The sequence below is a fragment of the Brassica napus genome, chromosome C5 (assembly GCF_020379485.1).
Source record: "Brassica napus cultivar Da-Ae chromosome C5, Da-Ae, whole genome shotgun sequence".
NCBI lineage: Eukaryota > Viridiplantae > Streptophyta > Magnoliopsida > Brassicales > Brassicaceae > Brassica > Brassica napus.
In genome coordinates this window covers 12,261,595-12,280,668 of record NC_063448.1, presented here as the reverse complement: position 1 = coordinate 12,280,668, position 19,074 = coordinate 12,261,595, and the positions used below count along the sequence as shown (strand labels likewise).

Genomic DNA, 19,074 nt, shown 5'->3' with positions numbered 1-19,074 from the left:
ATTAAGTTATATACTATAAAAATATATAAATATGTTAATTTCAAAATTAAATTAATACCTTTAAAAACTATGTTACTACGCGTGCGGCGAGTCTGGACCTAGTGAATCATTGAAAATGCGGGGAATACGCGGAACAGAAATTTCTTACTAATTTAATATTTGTAATGTAATATACCTTTTAAAACTATACATACCAGAAATATCGTAAATATTGCCGTAGTCTAGTGGTTATTTAAAGTTAGTTTGAGTTCTCGTCCCGGGTTCAATGGACCAGAAGTGCAATTATTTAAAGTTTATCTAGTGGTTATGGTTAGTGTTTTTGACTGAGTATACCATAATCGTGACAGTGGAATTCTGCTGAGTGCTTCACCGGCGCGAATCAGGCGTTTTCGAACATGATTTTTTATATGGATTTATGATATGGTTATTTTAGAGAGAGAGAGTCGTAAAAAGATAAGAATAGAAAAGTGAAAAGAGTGAAGAAAAATGTGATTTTGTTATAAAAGAGATGCTACGTAAGCTTTTTATTACTCATGACCAGAGGTCTATATTTATACAAGTATTAGACCGTCTTATTTAGACCGTCCTAAGAAAAAAGAAAATCCTAGGAAATAGTACTTATCATAAATACATATTGAAAAGGATAAACATCAAGTATAGATAAATGTAAACTCTCATTCGCCTAAGTCATTAGCGAATGAGCCGGATGGATAGCTGATGGGCCAGACGGTTTGAACCTGATATGGGTCGATCACCACTTGGTTTATAACACTCCCCCTTGATCGACACATCCGGTTCAGGGCTTGTAACATGCTTAATGTTGCCTCATTTAAACATTTCCAGGAAAACCCAGTGGGACAAAACCATGGATAAGGAAAAAGAGTACAACACATGAACTCCCCCTGACTTGTACCCCTGTGTATGTTCTTCAAGTTGGCGCATGGACAATTTGATAGTTTAGCTTCATGGGCGCCAAGTCTTGGACTGGTCCTTTAATTGGCACGTCCCAAACTGATAGATAAATTTCATGGAAGTGTGGTTGGTGTAGACATGGTGAAGAAGTCGGCTGACATATCATATGACTGAACTTGTAGTCCTTTGAGCTTCTTGAACGTTGATGTAGGAATAGCTCTTGCCGAATTGTAACTTGAGTTATCTTGTAACTCACATATCTTCTGGAACTTCATTAAGACATGGTCAAGACGTGCATCTTTGCAGCTGAGCACTCTATGTCCTGGTCGGACGGATGGCACTCGACCAGTACTCGGATGGACCTCTAATCTGCGATCAAACTTTACTCGCAAGTCCTCTCATGTCCCACGGATCCTCTAGTCACATGGCTTTGCCATACCGTGGACACTTTAATATATACTGAGTCATCGACCCAAACACATACAAATCACTTGGCTTCTCACGGACATGCCTTCGTCCATTCGGACATACATCACCCGTATGTGCTAATGGCTTATCCATTATAGCCGATCTTTCTTCATTGGTCGATCCAGTTGAGTTATAGACCTTGTCTATACTCGTCCATACCCCATGAGTGTATAAGGTCATATCATTAATAATCATTGCTGCAATGAGTTTTATAATCTCATCAAACTATGGATCTGCTGTCAAGTACACTCAAGGACCTTTATACATGGTTATCGATCTTTCTTGCCTTCAGCAATGCCATATCCATTTGACCTCAACCAGACATACTTTTAGTCACTCTCTTGGACCATTATTGTTTCCTTTTATCCACTGATATAAACATAATGGCTTGTGCTTACATTGCAGTCCCATACTATAATCTTATTACTTGAAAAACATCGCAGTCCACACTTTCTTTGATGGCATCCCATGACCTACTTGCAGTGCTGATTTATTATAAACACAAGATATTTCTTTTATAAGAAAATATGGACTGATTTGGATTGTTCTTTATCGAACTCCTTCACTGAGTTTTACTTAGTCTTATCATATTCAATGCAACTGCTTTTGCTTCAGTCCATGAACAGCTTAGGAACAATGCTGTTCTTTGAGAACTTCTTTTCTCATCTTTCTGGTACCTTTATTTTCTTTATCCAGTGATCAATATACTGCTTACTACATCATTATTTCTTTTGTTTCTAGACTTCATCAATTTCGAGTTTGTGTAGTAGCATCCACCACATAGGAGCATATTTCCTTATAATATGTTCCTTTGGTCTCTATGAGTATCCTTGTGTAACAAGCCATTCTTTGAATGTTGTAAGTAGTAATGTGAACGACCTCTTGAATACTTGGTCACGTTCCACATCTCACGATTTTCTTTCCCTCACAAGACCCATTTATCCACTGGTCTATATCATCAGATGGCGTTTCTATATATTTGGCCAATACGCCCATCTCTTCTTTAAACTCTTTAAACCTCACGTTTTATTTTAGTTTGATCTTTATTCTTTATGAGTACTCTTACGTGGGTTCATGATCCTTGCTTTATATCTTTATACTCAAGTGCTACTTTCTTTTATGAGCTCTCTTATATATAAATACATCATTGGTGTTAACACTCTTATGTAGTTCCATAGTATTCCAGACATGATCTAATAGATTTGAGATCTTATTATCCAGGACCTTTACTACCTTGCAGTTTGGCGTCCCAAACTGCATGGTTTGGTACCTTAGATGTTTAGCTGGCCAGCCTTATCTCTCTATCTGGACTGGTTTCTTTTGAACTCGGATTTGTATCATTCTATGCACTTTTCATTTCTTTCCGAGGTTTCTTATCTTTTGGAACTTATTGGTCTATCTTGTGTAGACACTGTAGCAACTTGATTGTGTCTCTTAGGACATCAAATTCGTGGTGCTAAGCTGGTATGACTTAGTCATTCTTTTCTTTTCGGGTCAATGTGTCTGGCATCTAGTTCTGCTAGCTTTTGTATCATTTGATCACATTCTTTGGACGTCTTAAATCATATTTTCTAGTATGGGGATCTTGCCAAGACTATGATGATAAATACCATTCTATTTCTCTTATTCTCTTTTACCAGCTTATTTCTTTTTCCCCCTGATGTTGGATAGTCAGATTCATCAGTCATGCGATCCGTGTACCTGGCCATAATTTGATCACTCATATTTGGCACAAGGTCTCTTAAAAAACGTGGGAGAAAGACATGTTCCTATCCAACATATATTTCCAATCTTTTTCTCATCCTCTTCTGAGGTTCCATCCTAGACGGCACATATGTATGTGGTGGTTTATTCAAAATCTCTTAGGATGGTATATGTCTGGTTTATGACCCGTATTCATTATGAGATGAGATTATCTATGCTCACTTATATGGCCTGATGCATATTAACCTTACACATGTAATCCTTGTGTCCCCAAGCATTAGGTAGTGGCCTTTGTAGTATAAAGAATTCGGCCAAGTCTTACTATGGTCATAGACCATGTCACACGGATTTGTAGTATGTTCATGGATCATAGTTTGTCCTCACTCCCCCTCATGGACATACTATAATCACATGGTACTTGGGACAATAGAGCCTAATGAGTTTCCCTTGTGTACATGTTATACAACGTGAGATTTTATGGGATAACTCTTTGTGTTTTTTGCAATATGTGCATCAATTTTTAAAGACCTGGATGGTTAATCCAGTCATGCCATAAAGTGTATAAAATTTCGTGGGTATACATGTTACCATGGCTTTTGCCTTTATCATACTGATCCTTGGCATAGTCTAGATCAGTAGAGTATGTAGGTATAGTCTTGACCACTTTCTTATAAGGCATTAGGTGATTTTCTTATAATCTGAAAGGAACTTTTGTTTCCTTTGCCCATTGGTTCAATGTGGAAACCATTCATGCTCAAGTCTTTATAACTCAGTGGGTCTTTTATTGGGTGAATAAATTCGTGCCCCTTTAGGCAATGCCGTGGTCTATAATAGATTGACTATCCTTTATTAAGTTTTCATTGTCATTTATCAATCAAGAAATCATCAAGAAAATCAAACATGATAACTAAAAACAACTCTTATTATTGCTATAAAATTGTAAATGACAAGTAAATCAAAGCAAAACATAAAACATAAAATCAGAATGTCGAAATCTCGTTTCTTTAGTCAATGTATAAGTCGGCCTCACAATCCATATATTTCCACACGGCTTCTTTGGATTCCTCCTTATCATTTTTAGCCTCATTGGCTTCAGGAGGTCTCATCTCACTGTTTCGTTGCTCAATGTATCTTTTCTGAAGTTTTTCAAATCTGCTAATGATATCTATAACTTTTTGCTCTCTTTGCTCAGTTGCCAATAGGCATGACAATAGGTCATTATAGGTGGTGAAACCCTTAGCCTTATGTGATAACAACATATCCTTAGGATGGGATGTGGAATAGGTTTTATATAGTAAATCCTCATTTGTTACCACTTCACCACATAATTCAAGACTATAGGCGATTTTCATCAGAGCAGAATTATATTCGTCCACGGATTCAAAATCCTGGAACCTGAGAATCTTCCATTCATTCATGGTTTTTCGCCATAATGCCATTGAGTATCTGGAATTTAGTTTTGTCCAAAGGTCATAACGATCCTCAATATTTAAGTACTGATCTCTCAGATCCTCAGTGAGATGATAGCGTATAATTGTTATGGCTCTATGCTTTTCACTTTCAATTGCATTATTGCCATCAATGATACATTTCCCGAGTCCTCTAGACTTCAGGGCAACTGAAGTGTTCATTACCCATTCTAGATAATTATCTCCAGAGAGATTTAGGGCAACATAATCCGAAAGCTCAAATTTCGACATCTAAAACATATTATTAATCAGTTCAAGATGCAACCGAGTCAATAAAATCAATGCATACGGTTTCACAAGTCTCTCGACCAAACAATTAACTACTCGACTATAGTGGGAGAAAACAAGTATGCGAGGTCTATATGATGCTTTAGGCCACATGGCCTTATAAAATTGTGATGCAACAACCCTAGAGGTCGGATTTTATATCTGAATGCAATCAAAGCATCAATCATAACAACAACCATATTCAGGCCGATTTTTAATCAATGTGAGACCAGGTCAATAATTCTTATGTTTTACTTTTTTTAAAACATTTAGTATGATCAAGCAATCAAAATAATAATGCAAGTATCATCTGATCATATTAGGGTTTCAAGGCCCATTTTTTCAGTTTGATTTTATCAATATCAAGTTTTACAAAAGAATTAAATCAGATCAATCAGTCAATTTTAGCAATTCTCTAGCAATCCTAACAGTAAAAGAAAATTTTCAGCAAGTAGAAAATGAAATTTCAGGAAAAATGAAATTTTCTACTTCTAGCAAAAAAAGAAATTCACAATTCTGGATAGATTATGGTTTTAATCAAAACTAGCCATTTTCCTAATCAGTTCATTCGATATTCAAACAATTAATCACAATATGGAAACTTATTTATCAATCGATTTATGCAAAAAGGAAAATTAGGGTTTTCAGCAATTTAACAATTTTAAGATCAAATTCGATTCTAAACAGTTCTATTTACTCAAACAATCATCAAAGATAATTCAAGGTTTTTATCTAGCAACCTAAACCTCAGATACATCAAAATCAATCAATCAAAACAGTCGGATCAATTTAGGTTTTTGATATTTCAGATTTTCAAAACATCATAAAGGAAACAGATCATATAATTTAGATTTAGGGTTTCAATGCCCTTACTGATCAATCAATGTTCTAGCAACCCTAACAGCCATTGATCTATCAACTTAGCAGAAAAACAATCTAACCAAAACTTAGTTCCATATGTTAGGATTTCTATTATCCTAGATTAGGGCTCTTCAAATTTTAATGGTTCAGATCTTTATCAATCAACCAAATTCAGTGTAGGTTCTTTTAAGTTTCGAGTTTTACCTTTAGAAACTTATGGAGTGTAGATCTGGACCACCAAAGAGAGAAGGAGGCCGCGAGCTGATCGTTCTTCAAGTCGGGTCGCGGACGGGCTGCCTGCTTGGTCGGATCACGAACAGAGAAGAAGGAGAACGTCTGGTTTACTTGATCACGTCTGGAAAGAGCTAACTTAAAGAGAGAGATAGAGCTCGGATTTGGGTTAGGAAAACGATTAGGGTTCCAAAGCAAATCGGCGACGCGTACTGTAGCAGAGCGTGACGGCGCGCCAGTGATCGGATCGACAAGCGGTTTGCAGTGTATGATTCGTCTCGGCGAGAGCTTCAATTTGATATATTGCTCGTCATCTGGTTCCTCACGGTTTGGGAGAATGATCTCTTTGAAGTTCCGCCGGAATTAGGGTTTTGTGATATTCGGCTGAGTTTAAGGAATTTCGTGGGGGCTTAGGGTTAGAGGCTATCGTGCTGATAACGTGTTATAAAAGAGATGCTATGTAAGCTTCTTATTACTCATGACCAGAGGTCTATATTTATACAAGTATTAGACCGTTTTATTTAGACCGTCATAAGAGAAAAAGAAATCTTATTCCTAATAGGAATAGGAAATAGTACTTATCCTAAATACATATGGAAAAAGATAAACATCAAGTATAGATAAATGTAAACTCTTATTCGTCTAAGTCATTAGCGTATGGGCCGGATGGATACCTGATGGACCGGACGGTTTGGACCTGATATGGGTCGATCACCACTTGGTTTATCAGATTTTGGTTAGTTAGTGAATTTGTTTTCTTTTTGGGTTAATGAATGCAATATCTGTTTGTGAAAAGTGCAAACACGTACGATAAAAATAGCAAGCATAAAATCAAGAAATATAAAAAAGGTGCTACAGTCAAAATACACAATAAAATGACTTTAATGAATCGTAAATTAGTATATTTTATGCAATTTATTTTAGATTAGCTGATGACTATTAGAAGAATGAATTTTCAAATTAACAAAATCCAAATAAATGAACTAAAATGAACTTTATTTTTTTTTATAAAATAGGTAGATATTATCATAATTGAATAATAAAATACTTTTTATTTGTTTATTTCTATTTTTTTGAGGAAAATTATTCTAAATTTCTTTTAGAACTAATTGGAGAAACAAGAAATTTTGAAAACATTATTTTCCCCTTCAAAAGTTCTTTTAATTCTTTACTCTAGTTAGAGCATCTCCAATATATTACTCCATTTTTACCCTAAAATGATGCAACACTAAATTGAAGTTGGGTTTCACTCCAATGTATTAGTTCATTTTTTACTTCAAATGTAATATTTGAAAATAATTTCACTTTTATTTAATTAATCATTGTTAGTAGCACCTTCTACTTATAAAAAATTATCAATTAACCCCAACTATCTTATGTTTATAAAACTTTCATAAAATATAATTTATTTTTTTATAAAACTTTCATAAAATATAATTTATTTAAAATAAACAGTTATTATTAAAAAGTAAAATAATCATATATATATACATATACATAAGATAGCATATTTTGGTTCAATAATGAGCATTGGAATATTATTTTTCGCAAATGGTCAACTAATGCATCCATGATGAATAATGAGCTTTTTTATCTTTGATTTTTTTAAATCGAACAAAACAATTTAAAACGGTCATTTTCATATTGTAGCAGTTCCAAAAATGATTTAATAGATTATTAGATCACTTATTTTATGTTTATTTATTTTATATGTTATGTTTAGTTTTGGCATTTTTATTAGTTTATACTTCTTTATGTAAAATTATTAAATAATCTCTTGTGGAAATCATATTTCTTTTCATGTTATAGTATTATTTTTAAATTATTTTAGTATGAAATAAAAAAATTAAAAATTAAAGAACCATCACATAAGTTAAAAAAATCTCAACTCCAAAATTGAGTAATGACCATAGTAACCCTAGTCATCACTCAATTTTGGAGTTGAAAACGAAGTGAGACTGGAGTATATTTTACTCCAAAATGATGTTTGGAGCAGAAAATGAATTAGGGTTGCAGATGCTCTTATATCTCCAATCGAGTTCAAGATAAATTACATAATAAGATTTTTTGAAACAAGGTAAGACTGCCGCTTTTACTCCATTTAAATCTGACTGTCCCCCTTTTTCTTTGTTTGACGAAATACTATTTAGGCTGAGATCCAACCGATTAATCTTCTCAAGACTTGTTCATGTTAGGCTGATCTGATTGTTCGCAATGAGAATTGAATATCCATGTCGCCTAGCTATGGTTAATTTCAAACATGTGCTATTGAATCTTTGTCTAATGTTTTTGTAACGCCCAGACAATCCACAGCTAATGGACTACCAACTCTCGTTCACTCGGTCCGTGGGTCCCATTATGTACGACAGACGGTGCGTTAATTTTTCGAAGGCTCAAAATCATTGTTTACAAACCCTGCAATCACCACATGACCCTTTACCCGTGCTTTGGCCTCACTCACACGATATCGCAAATCACTTCCCGATAGATCACCCATCATTCCACTACTCCAGATCAAACACACTTAACTCTGGAGTTCTAAACAGATGTGTGACGGAAATTGTAAGTGCTCTTTGGTGACATAGGTAGCCAAATCAATTTTCTTAAGCTTTTTCAAATACCACAAGCCGGGATGTTACAATTCACCCATTCATAAAGAATGCAACACCCTCTTTGCACCCTAAGATCGTTATCCATGTTAGTGTGAGCCTTCATTGACTCTTCACTTGTCTGGGTTCGGCTCTGATACCACTTGTAACGTCCGACCGCCCACAGGTAATGGGCCAGACACATCCGCTTACTCACCCCGTGGGCTCCATTCCATTCAACGGGTGGTGCATTAATTTTCCAAAGGCTCGATATAATTGTTTACTGACCTTTCAATCACCACATGACATTTCCTCATGCTTTGGCCTCACTCACACGGTATCACAAATCACTTTCCGGCATGTCACCAATCTTTTCACTAATCCAGCTCAAGCAAACTTAATTCTAGAGTTCTAATGGATGTGTGCCCGAAAAGGTAAGCGCACTTTTGGTGACTTAGGGAGCCAAATCAGTTCTCTTAAGTTTTTCATATACCACAAACCCATATGTTATAATTCATGTCCTCTCAAAGAACGCAACGCCCTCGATGCGCCCCAAGATTGTTACCCACGTTAGTATGAGCCTTTACTGACTCCACACTTGTATGGATTCGGTTCTGATACCACTTCCCGACCGCCAAAAGCTAATGGGACACTCACGCCCGCTCACTCGGCATGTGGGCCACATTCCATCCGACAGGCAGTGCGTTATTTTTCCCGAAGGCTCGATATCATTGTTTAGTAACTCTGCAATCACTCACACAATACCGCGAATCACTTCTTGGTAGGTCACCCATCCTTTTACTATTCCAGCTCAAGCACACTAACTCTGGAGTTCTAAATGGTTATGTCCCCGAAAAGATAACCACACTTTTCATGACTTATATAATCAAATCAATTCTGTTAAACATTTTCATATACAATAAACCGGGGTGTCACAGTTTTAATATGTTTATTTATCTTTGTTTCAAAGTTGTGTCTACTCTACTTTTTTACTTTCTCAACTATGGCTAAGGGTTCTTACCCGATTTGGCAAAAAAAGAAAAACACGCATCAAGACCAAATCTGTGTGAAATCGAAACTACTAACAGATCAGTCAAGACCAAGTAATTGAACTTAATCAGATGGAAATGTAAGTGAACATAGGAGAAAATCAATTACTTTTAATAGTTTAACATGTATATTTTTAATCATATTAAATCTATTAAAACTGGAGTACAAATTGAAATTAACCTTCAGTTTTCTTTAAATATTACAAGTTTATGCCACTAGCTTAAACCATGTTTAACACTTAAATCAAACCATTTAAATCTAATTTAAATAACTAACCAAACCGTACGTAGTAGGTAGTAGTTAACGAAACAAACGTCAATTCAATAATATTACTAAAACCAGAATTAATTAAAAATCTTAACCATTCATCACCTCTTCCTTTAAGAAATCCAGACTCTTATAAATTTGGAATCACACCAAAAATACAATGGCATCTTCTTATCGTACACTGCTCCACTATAAATTTCTAACTTTTTGGTTTTGGAAAGGAAACCAAAAGTAAATCCAACTCTAATTAGTATGATGCCTTTTGGAAAAGAAACCAAAAGTAAATCCATGCGGGCTTGCCTCTTAAACACAAAGTGGACAATATCGTACTTAGGGATGTTAACGTAGGGTAAAATAACCCATCCCAGCCCAACCCACAGATAACCCAACCAAGTTTATACCCAACCTGCAAAAACCCAGAAACATCAAGGTTGAAATCCAAACCCAAAGTATTATTTTATTTATTCTAAAAAGATCATGTAAAATATTAATATCATTAATGTAAGCTTTAATATATAAACAAGATTTCACAATTTTATAGAAAAACTTGTGTTTAGCGCAAAAACTCGTTTTCGATTTTGGCGGAAAAACTCGGTTTTGCGGTTTCGGCAGGAAAATTCGATTTTCCGGTTTTGGCGGGAAAACTCATTTTGTGGTTTTGGCGGGAAAACTCAATTTTGTGGTTTCGGCGGAGAAACTCTTTTTGTAGTTTTGGCGGAAAAATTCGGTTTTGCGGTTTTGGCGAAAAAACTCTTTTTCGGTTTTGGCGAAAAAACTCCTTTTTCGGTTTTGGCGGGAAAACTCAGTTTTTCGGTTTTGGCAGGAAAACTCGATTTTTTGGTTTCGGCGGGAAAACTCGGTTTTTTGGTTTTGGCGGAAAAATTTGGTTTTGCGGTTTTGGCGGAAAAACTTGTTTTTGCGGTTTTGGCGAGAAAACTCGGTTTTGCGGTTTTGCGGTTTTGGCGGGAAAACTCGATTTTACGGTTTTCAGTCGGAAAACTCGATTTTAAGGTTTTGGCAGAAAAACTCGGTTTTGCGGTTTTGGGATTTTGGCGAGAAAATTCGGTTTTGCGGGAAAATTCAGTTTTGCGGTTTTGGCGAAAAATTCGGTTTTCGGTTTTGGCGGGAAAACTCGGTTTTGCGGTTTCGGCAGGAAAAATCGATTTTTCGGTTTCGGCGGGAAAACTCATATTTTGGTTTATGTGAGATAATTTATTTTTACGGTTTTGGCGGAAAAATTCATTTTTTGGTTTTGATGGAAAAAAGTTTTTGCAAATTTTATATAATTTAACTAAAATGATGAAAATATAATAATAATATAACTGAAAACCCATGGGTACACCATTGCCCTTTTGTATTTACCCAATATAAATATGGATTTTAAAATTATACCCATGGTCGACCCAATAAATCTTAGATGGGTAAAAACCCAACCCATTATTAGTGGGTTTGGGTAAACCCATGGATAATTACCCATGTTAACATACCTAATCGTACTAATCAGACAATATAGAGTAGAGTTGAACATTGGCTTTAACAATCCCAACAAATTGAAACTAAAAGGTAGTCAAAGCTCAATAAAATTTATAACAGGCTAAAACACTACCAAAATCTCCAATGACACGTCATTGGTTGTTATACGATTAGAGAAACACTCGATTAAACAACTAGCTAGCTAGCATATGACTCAATAGAAGATTAGAGAGAGAGAGTTTTAAAATACGATTCACCACCGGAACTACAAAGTTCCTTATCAATTTCTATCAGAAAGGTGTATAGCGCGCGCACAACCATGAGCATGACATGACACATAACAGAAAACCGTCCTCAAGCCTGTTAAGGCCCAAATACCCACTTAGGTTACATTACCCTTTCGGCACGTGCGAGTTCAGCCAAGTAATTCTCTAGTTTTAATTTCATTTTTAATTAAAAAAAAAAAACGTAAGAAAACACGAAACCAAACGCCTGTACAGGAGAGGAGAAAGAGAGGAGAGAGAGAGAGAGAGAATGGGTGAGGTAGCTGATACAATGACGAAGAAGAAGAAGAAAGGGAGGCCATCTCTTCTAGACCTTCAGAAGCGAGCTATCAAACAGCAACAGTTACAGCAGCAGCAGCAGCAACACCACAGAAACAACCACGATGACCCTAGATCCGCTTCCCAAAACCCTAATTCTCCCAACTCCGGCACCCGATCCAAGCGCCGGAACCCTAATCCCAACGGAGTCTCTTCTTCCGATGCCCCTTGGACCAAGGACGACGATGAGGAAGACGACGACGAGCGGCGGGAGAAGAAACACAGGCTCTTGCACGGATTAAACTCCCACTCTCATCGACATTCTCCTAATTCCCAATCAGGCGGTTCCGATCTGAACCTCGACGAGACTCCTGAGGCTTCCTTTAATAGACGGAAGATCGGTGGTGGCGGCGGCGGATCTGGATTCACGGTTCGTTTTCTAATTCGAGTCGTTAAAGCTATGGATTTAATTATAATTTAAAAAAAAGAGAGTCGAAATTAGGTTTAAATTATATAGTTGGGGATTTCGCGCGTTTATATTGTGAGTGTTCGTTCGTCTTCTGCTTGAAGTATAAAGAGATGAGTTTGACTGTGTCTTGATTTTGATTGGTAGATAATTCGTATTTCAGCTTTATCCCTAAATTATTTTCCTTTTTTTTTTTTGTGTGTTGCTGTGTTTATCAGTTTTTATCCTCGATTTAATATGAATATTATATATTTTAAATTCTCTGATTTATGGTATTTTATCGAATTAAAGATGCCTCTGCACTGAAACCTTCATGTGTCTCTTAGTTATACTTTCAATTTACACGGAGCATATCTACTTGTTTTTTCTATGATTTGCGGGAAAAAGCTCACATTTTTAGTGGATTCTTGGAGTTGATGATGATGATGATGATGATCTGTTTGGTAATTCTCTAATTCTCTGCAGGGAGAAAAGGCTTCGAAAGCGACAGACATTCTTCAAGGTACCCGTATAAAGACCCCCTTTTTTTTTATTTTCGTTTATTTAATTTATCTGATGATTCGTACGTACGTACGAGGATAAAAAGGGGAGATTTTGCTGATGATTAATTTTAAAACTTGATTGACATGTGGACAGGGTCTCCCGTGGAGTCTGGTCCCACTACTCCTTTGCCGGACAAAAAGTTGTTGGTGTTCATCCTCGATAGACTTCAAAAGTATTTTCATTTCCTTTCTCTCTGACATAAGTCTCATTATTTTGTATTTTGGTTAAAGCTGGGTTAATGCTTTTGTTTGATCTATGTTGTTTTACAAACACTTGTAGGAAAGATACTTACGGCGTTTACTCAGATCCGGTTGATCCTGAGGAGGTGACTGTCTGTCCCTTATGTTGATGTTTAAGCTCGCTAATGTTCTGTTTGTCTTATATCTGTTTGGTATGTGTTACAGCTTCCTGATTATCATGAGATTATCACGAATCCAATGGACTTTAGCACAGTGCGGAAGAAATTAGACTCTGGAGCATATGCCAGTTTAGAACAATTTGAGGTCAGTCTTGTACTCTGAGAGCATTGGACGACTCTTTGATACTTCTAACTTCCAATAGGGTCCTATCTTTGATTCTTTCGAGTTAGTTTGTTTTTGGCTTGTGCTAAAGATTATGTTGTGGCATCGTCATTTTAAAATTTTCTTATAGCTTCTTATGGTTTATGGAGAGCCAATGCATGATGTTGTTTGGCGTGCATGTTATATGTACCGTAGGGTACAGACCTAAGGATGTTTCAAAATTTGTGTTCCACTCGTAGTAACTATTAATCTGTTTAGATTCAAATTTGCCTCCTATATTGATTACATGTGAAATTCGTGTGGAGATTGGTGTTGGAACAGCTCTTTTGTTTCCTTTTCCTGACGAGTGTCCCTTCTGGCCCTGTTCCTGTTTGCAGGGAGATGTGTTTTTAATATGTTCAAATGCAATGGAATACAATTCATCAGACACTGTATATTATCGACAGGTATGTCTTAAATTTTTATCTCCTGTTTTTTCCTTCTGATATATCGTGTGGTTCCATGTTTCTGAAAAAGCGCTTCATTTTGGCTTGTAGGCGAGGGCTATACAAGAACTGGCTAAAAAGGATTTTGAGAATTTAAGGCAAGAGAGTGATGATGAAGAACCACAAAGCCAACAAGAACAACAGCAGCAGCAGCAGCAGCAGCCAAAAGTTGCCAGAAGAGGCCGTCCTCCCAAGAAACAGCCTGAACCATCTTCCATTGACCGTACTGCTTCCGAAATTTCAGCTGATGCGCTCATTCCTGGAGGAGATAGCTCTAATAAGTTTTCTGGTGCTTACAATCTAAGAAAGACTCCTCCTTCAAACAAGTTCCGTCAGGCAGAAACATCGGTTAGGATCAATCATAACAGCGAAACCCAAAGTGGCTGGTCTGTAGATTGGGAGAATGAGTTTCCACGTAAAACATCTCTACCTTTGCCCTCTTACCTTCTTTCAGATTTTTCTTTTTTTTGTGCCAAATATAAATTATCTTTTCGGTTTCTCTGCAGCTTCGGTTGTGAAGGCGGTTAACAAGTATGGAATGAAACATTTCAATGTCGATGATAACAGACGCGATACCTACAACCACTTATCAACTTGTACACAGGAGCCCTCGGTTTTAACAACGCTTGAAGACGAGTTGAAACAGTTGATTCCAGTACGCTATTCCCAATCAATATTATAATACCCTTCTGCACGGTGAAACAGGAGTCTGACCGTTTGTTTTCCTTATTCATTAGGTTGGGCTGAACACTGAGTACGGTTACGCGAGGAGTCTAGCACGATACGCTGCGAATCTTGGTCCTGTTGCTTGGAAAATTGCATCAAAGAGAATCGGAACCGCGTTGCCCTCTGGAGTTAAATTTGGTCTAGGTTGGGTTGGAGACAACCCTTCAGGAACTGAAGAGGATGATGATCATCAAAAACAAACCTTGCTGGGAAAGCAAAAGTGTTCTAATGACTTAGCATCTGATGATCATTCGAACAGAATCCTTTCTCCAGCCGCTTCAGTCTCGAGCGCTTTCATAGGAAACAGACATTCTTCTTCTGCTCAAGGAATCGAAGAGACTGCACCTTCTCGTGTCTTGGTTTCTGAGTTCCCATCATCGTCCTCCTCCCGACAGGCAGGACCGCTGATCAAACCTGAGAGCAGCAACCGCAGATTCAGTGGATTCAGCCATAGTCCAAGTCCGATGATCGGTGTCACGAGTCAGCAGCAACCAAACTCAACCACCGAGGCCGTACCGGGCTCCCAACAGCAAGGGTTGTTGTTTCCTTATAACAAACAGGAGTTCCACCGGTTTCCACCGGACCTTAACGCTAGGATTGTATCGCCAAACTCTCCCGGGGCCAACCAGCAGACTAGTTCGTCCTCGTCGCAGCATCCTGATCTGGCATTACAGCTATGAGAAGATGAATGGATCTCTTTGGAAGACGAAGGATGAGAAAAAGAAAGAGGCACTTTCCAAAGGCTATCTCAGCCAATGTATTTTCAGGGATGAAAATCACTTGTGGGAAAGGTCATGGCCTATTTGTTGTGACATGAAAATATAAGGGACACGCATCTCTATTGTACAGATTGTTGGAACATCCATATTTTTAGTGGTAAAAGAGAAAAATGAAAATCACATGAGTGTCTCGCAAGCTGTAGAATAGTTTGTAGTTTTGTTTTTTTTCTAGTTTTTTTTCCCAATATGGTGATGTTGTAAGTTCTTAAACCTTTATAAAAAAGAAGATGAAACGAAAGATCTTTGGCATTGGACTTTTCGGAAGATTATCATCAGTTTCTTTCTTGTAACTTGTATATGACTATGCGTTTCTATTTAATTATCAATATAGGGAAAAATTATCGTTTCAAAATGTCGTTTTAAAATTTCAATGCAAAATCTATTAATAAGATTTTTCACTTTATTTTTCTATTAGTTCAAATATGGTTAAGTATATAAGTAATTGTGTTTTTATTTTAGAAATATACAAAATCATATGTTTTTTTAATTTATGTGCATAAACCTAGAACAACCATTAAAATGAAACAAAAAAAGTATTTGTTTATTAGTTTATATACTGAATGATTGATGTTTTAGATTTTGCTATTGTATTTGAAAGATTAATGTTTTAGAGTGTAGTTATTGCACTTATCTTTAAAACAAAACATCAAATCTATTTATATAAAGTATTGTTTAATCATTATCTACGTCGCAAAGTCGTGTTCCGTAGTGACGACACGTGTCCTGCTTCTTCCAAAACGCTGAGCTTTATTAATCTGAATTCAGATGGGCTTTTTTCTTAGGATATATGGGCTTTGTGATATTGTTATTTGTTGGGCTTCCTTTTTCAAAAAACGACACTTCGTTTTCATCTTCTCTTCGCGTCGCCTAAAAATGTTTTTTTTTTCCGACGAATGCTTAGACCGTTCATCTAACCAGCGTCGAACCTCCATCAGTAATACATGAAGCCATTGTTTCCAGCGATAGCCTGTTAGAACCCGACGGTGGTGTCTTTCGATTGACTTCCAACTCACCGACAAATAAATTCTTGGAAACGTTACGAGAATCAGATTCATCCAATCGTCGTCTTCAACGACCTCATCAACAACATCTCACCACTCCTCAATCTGTCATTCAATGTATCCCCATTATTGCTATTGTGTGAATCATCCACTATAAATAGGTTATCTCATTGCATCAAAACTCATATTATTCATTCCTCTCCATCATATAGATTTCTACACGTTCTGACTAACTACGCTCTCTTCCTTGCCGACTTGAGGGATGGTTGGACCACCACCGTGGAGGTCCGCCTATTTTGGGAGCCGAGGTACGTGAAGCGAGGATTGAGCTTATGTGTATAGACATGCTCATACTAATGCAAAGGTACAAAACTCATGATCTTCAATCTATTTCTTGAAAAGTTTTAAATTCTTGATTTGAATAATGATAAAGGTTTCCATTTAATATAAAGAGTATGTTTTGTCCTGTGAGATTCATCAGTTGTTTCTCCTCATTAATTATCTTTTAAAGAAATCTGTCCTGGAAAATTGCTAATTCCTCTGTCCTCCTCACTGAATTGAAGTATGGTTATTGTATCTCCACCATCAAGGTCCGCCTCCTAAGGTTCAGGAATGTGAATGCTCCTCCTCGACGAAAAGGTAACTCCAGCGTTTAAATCTTTAAATATTCGAGAGATGATTATTGTTTGGTTTGTTGATTCTGTTTCACTTTGTTCAGGAATTGATTATTAAACTTTTTATCCAAATATTTCTGTAAGACCATTTGTTCTGGTCTTGATTATCTTATTTTTTCCCCAGTAGCTTTCTTTTGTTTATTTCTTCAGTAGCTTTCATTTAGCTTATTCTAACTTCTCTATCTTCTACTTTTCTCCGCCGTGAAATGGGGAACTGTCAGGCAGTGGAGACTGCAACAGCGGTGTCAGAACGACCACACAGTAAATCATATAGATTTTACTGTACAGTGAGCGCAAGTGAGGTGGTTAAGTTTACATTCTTTGGAACTTGCAAGTAAAGGGATGATGGTTTGACCAATCACAGTTTGGGTGAGTCTAGAGCTAACTCATCCACGAGTGCCACATAATATGTTGGTGTGAAGAAAATCGAGTCCATAATGGTGTCTGAGCTAAATGCATATGTCCTCAATTCTCCTCGGTATGTATAAACCGTTTCTGGTCCACCCTTCTATAAGTTAATATATCTTTTGAGTTTGTAACGTCTCTAGCTGCATTGCGCAATAGATTGATGAGTTTCTCTGCATGAACAAAATTGAGAGCATTGAGACAAGCAATGGATGGAGCTTACATGTGTGCCCTGCATCTGCTCAGATTGTGACAAGTTAGCGGGAGTGGTGAGGCCCCAGTGAACCAAACACCAACAGTGCTACCGGGAGTGGTGAGGCCCCAGTGAACCAAACACCAACAATCAATGAAACCACAACAGTTGCTCAATCAACTCTTGGAAGGACCTTGGCATGGGAACCACATGTTGCATCAATGGAGAGTGCACTAAAAAAATCACGCAATGCTTAGATATATAAGAGCACCTCCAATGGGGATTTTTCCCATCGGGGTTCTTAATATGTGTGTTATGTATATATATATATGTATATATATATGTATATATTATATATGTATAAGTAACTTTGGGGTCATAGATAAGAGCACCATTAACCCTAGTTCTTAGCCATGAGTTTTAGCAAAAGAATAATTAAAAAATCAGTGGATTCCACTCACTTTTTAAGAACAGCCTTTTCCTCCTCTTCTGTGAGGGCCGAATCTTGGGTGTTTTTTGGACTATTCGCGGGTCCCACCGACACGTGGTGGCCCGCGATTGGTTCCATTTTAATTAATTTTTTTTTATCAGACAAAAAAAAACCTACCTATGAAACCGTGCATGGGTTAATGGCCCTGTTCGGGAACGCGCTAGACGCTAATCGGGCGGTCGGGAATCGGGGATTAATCGAAAATTATACGGGGCAGAATTTTTAGAGTGTTTACTATGTTATAAAACATGTTAATCTTTAATTGTGTATAACATTAATACATTTTCATGTTTAAGATTGTATAAAACACACAAATAGAATATATAAACTTAATATAGTGTAATTTTCATCAAAATTATGAATATAAATGATATTTATAAAATTTTAGATCAAACAAATAAACAAAATATTATTAAAAAAAAGCAATAAAAAAATAGATTAGGCGGTCGCCTAGGCGGCTAGGCAGTCATTTAAGCAGTCTAGGCGGAGAAAATCAGAATATCTGATTTTCTACACCGATTTGGTATAAATTGGGGTGGAAGAGTGACGCGTAGCGCCCAGACGGCTAAGCGGCCGATTTTTAGAACATGGGTTAATGGTGCTCTAAGGGTTCTTAGAACATGATTATCGGTGATTTGGGTTTTGGGTTTCTTAAATTTATTTTTTTATTTTTTCTTTTTGTCTGATTAAAAAAAATAAATTAAAAATGAACCAATCGTGGGCCGCCACGTGTCAGTGGGGTCCGCAAACAGTACAAGAACCCAAGTAAAGTCGACTATTGTTTGGTGACTTCTGTCACTGGTTTTTGTGTGTTTTGTGGGTCCCTCCCCTCTAAGAAACTCCTAAACTCCCCCCGATAAACATGGTCTTAAAAGAGGGTTTTAAGAATTTTTAAGAACCCTTATTTATGGGGTTCCACAATAATTATGGACCCCACAATTACTTATACATATATAATA

General features: G+C 36.8%; 1 protein-coding gene and 1 long non-coding RNA gene across 3 annotated transcripts; both read left to right on the top strand.

The window, feature by feature from the left end:
• Positions 1–11,741: 11,741 nt before the first annotated feature.
• LOC125586901 (bromodomain-containing protein 9-like) lies at positions 11,742–15,606 on the top strand. The gene is made up of 9 exons (XM_048756750.1): positions 11,742–12,262; positions 12,764–12,800; positions 12,935–13,013; positions 13,121–13,166; positions 13,246–13,344; positions 13,740–13,808; positions 13,899–14,262; positions 14,354–14,502; positions 14,585–15,606. Exons 1-9 carry the CDS (start codon positions 11,825–11,827, stop codon positions 15,251–15,253), a joined length of 1,950 nt encoding a protein of 649 aa, XP_048612707.1. The 5' UTR covers positions 11,742–11,824; the 3' UTR covers positions 15,254–15,606.
• A 589-nt stretch (positions 15,607–16,195) lies between these two features.
• On the top strand, positions 16,196–18,098 carry LOC106421239. Of its 2 annotated transcripts, XR_001284148.3 has the most exons (5): positions 16,196–16,470; positions 16,566–16,717; positions 16,917–16,992; positions 17,249–17,505; positions 17,592–18,098. It is a non-coding gene; the product is annotated as an uncharacterized LOC106421239 (long non-coding RNA). The 2 variants fall into 2 exon arrangements; XR_001284147.3 differs by having other exon boundaries at positions 16,199–16,717.
• Positions 18,099–19,074: the final 976 nt, after the last annotated feature.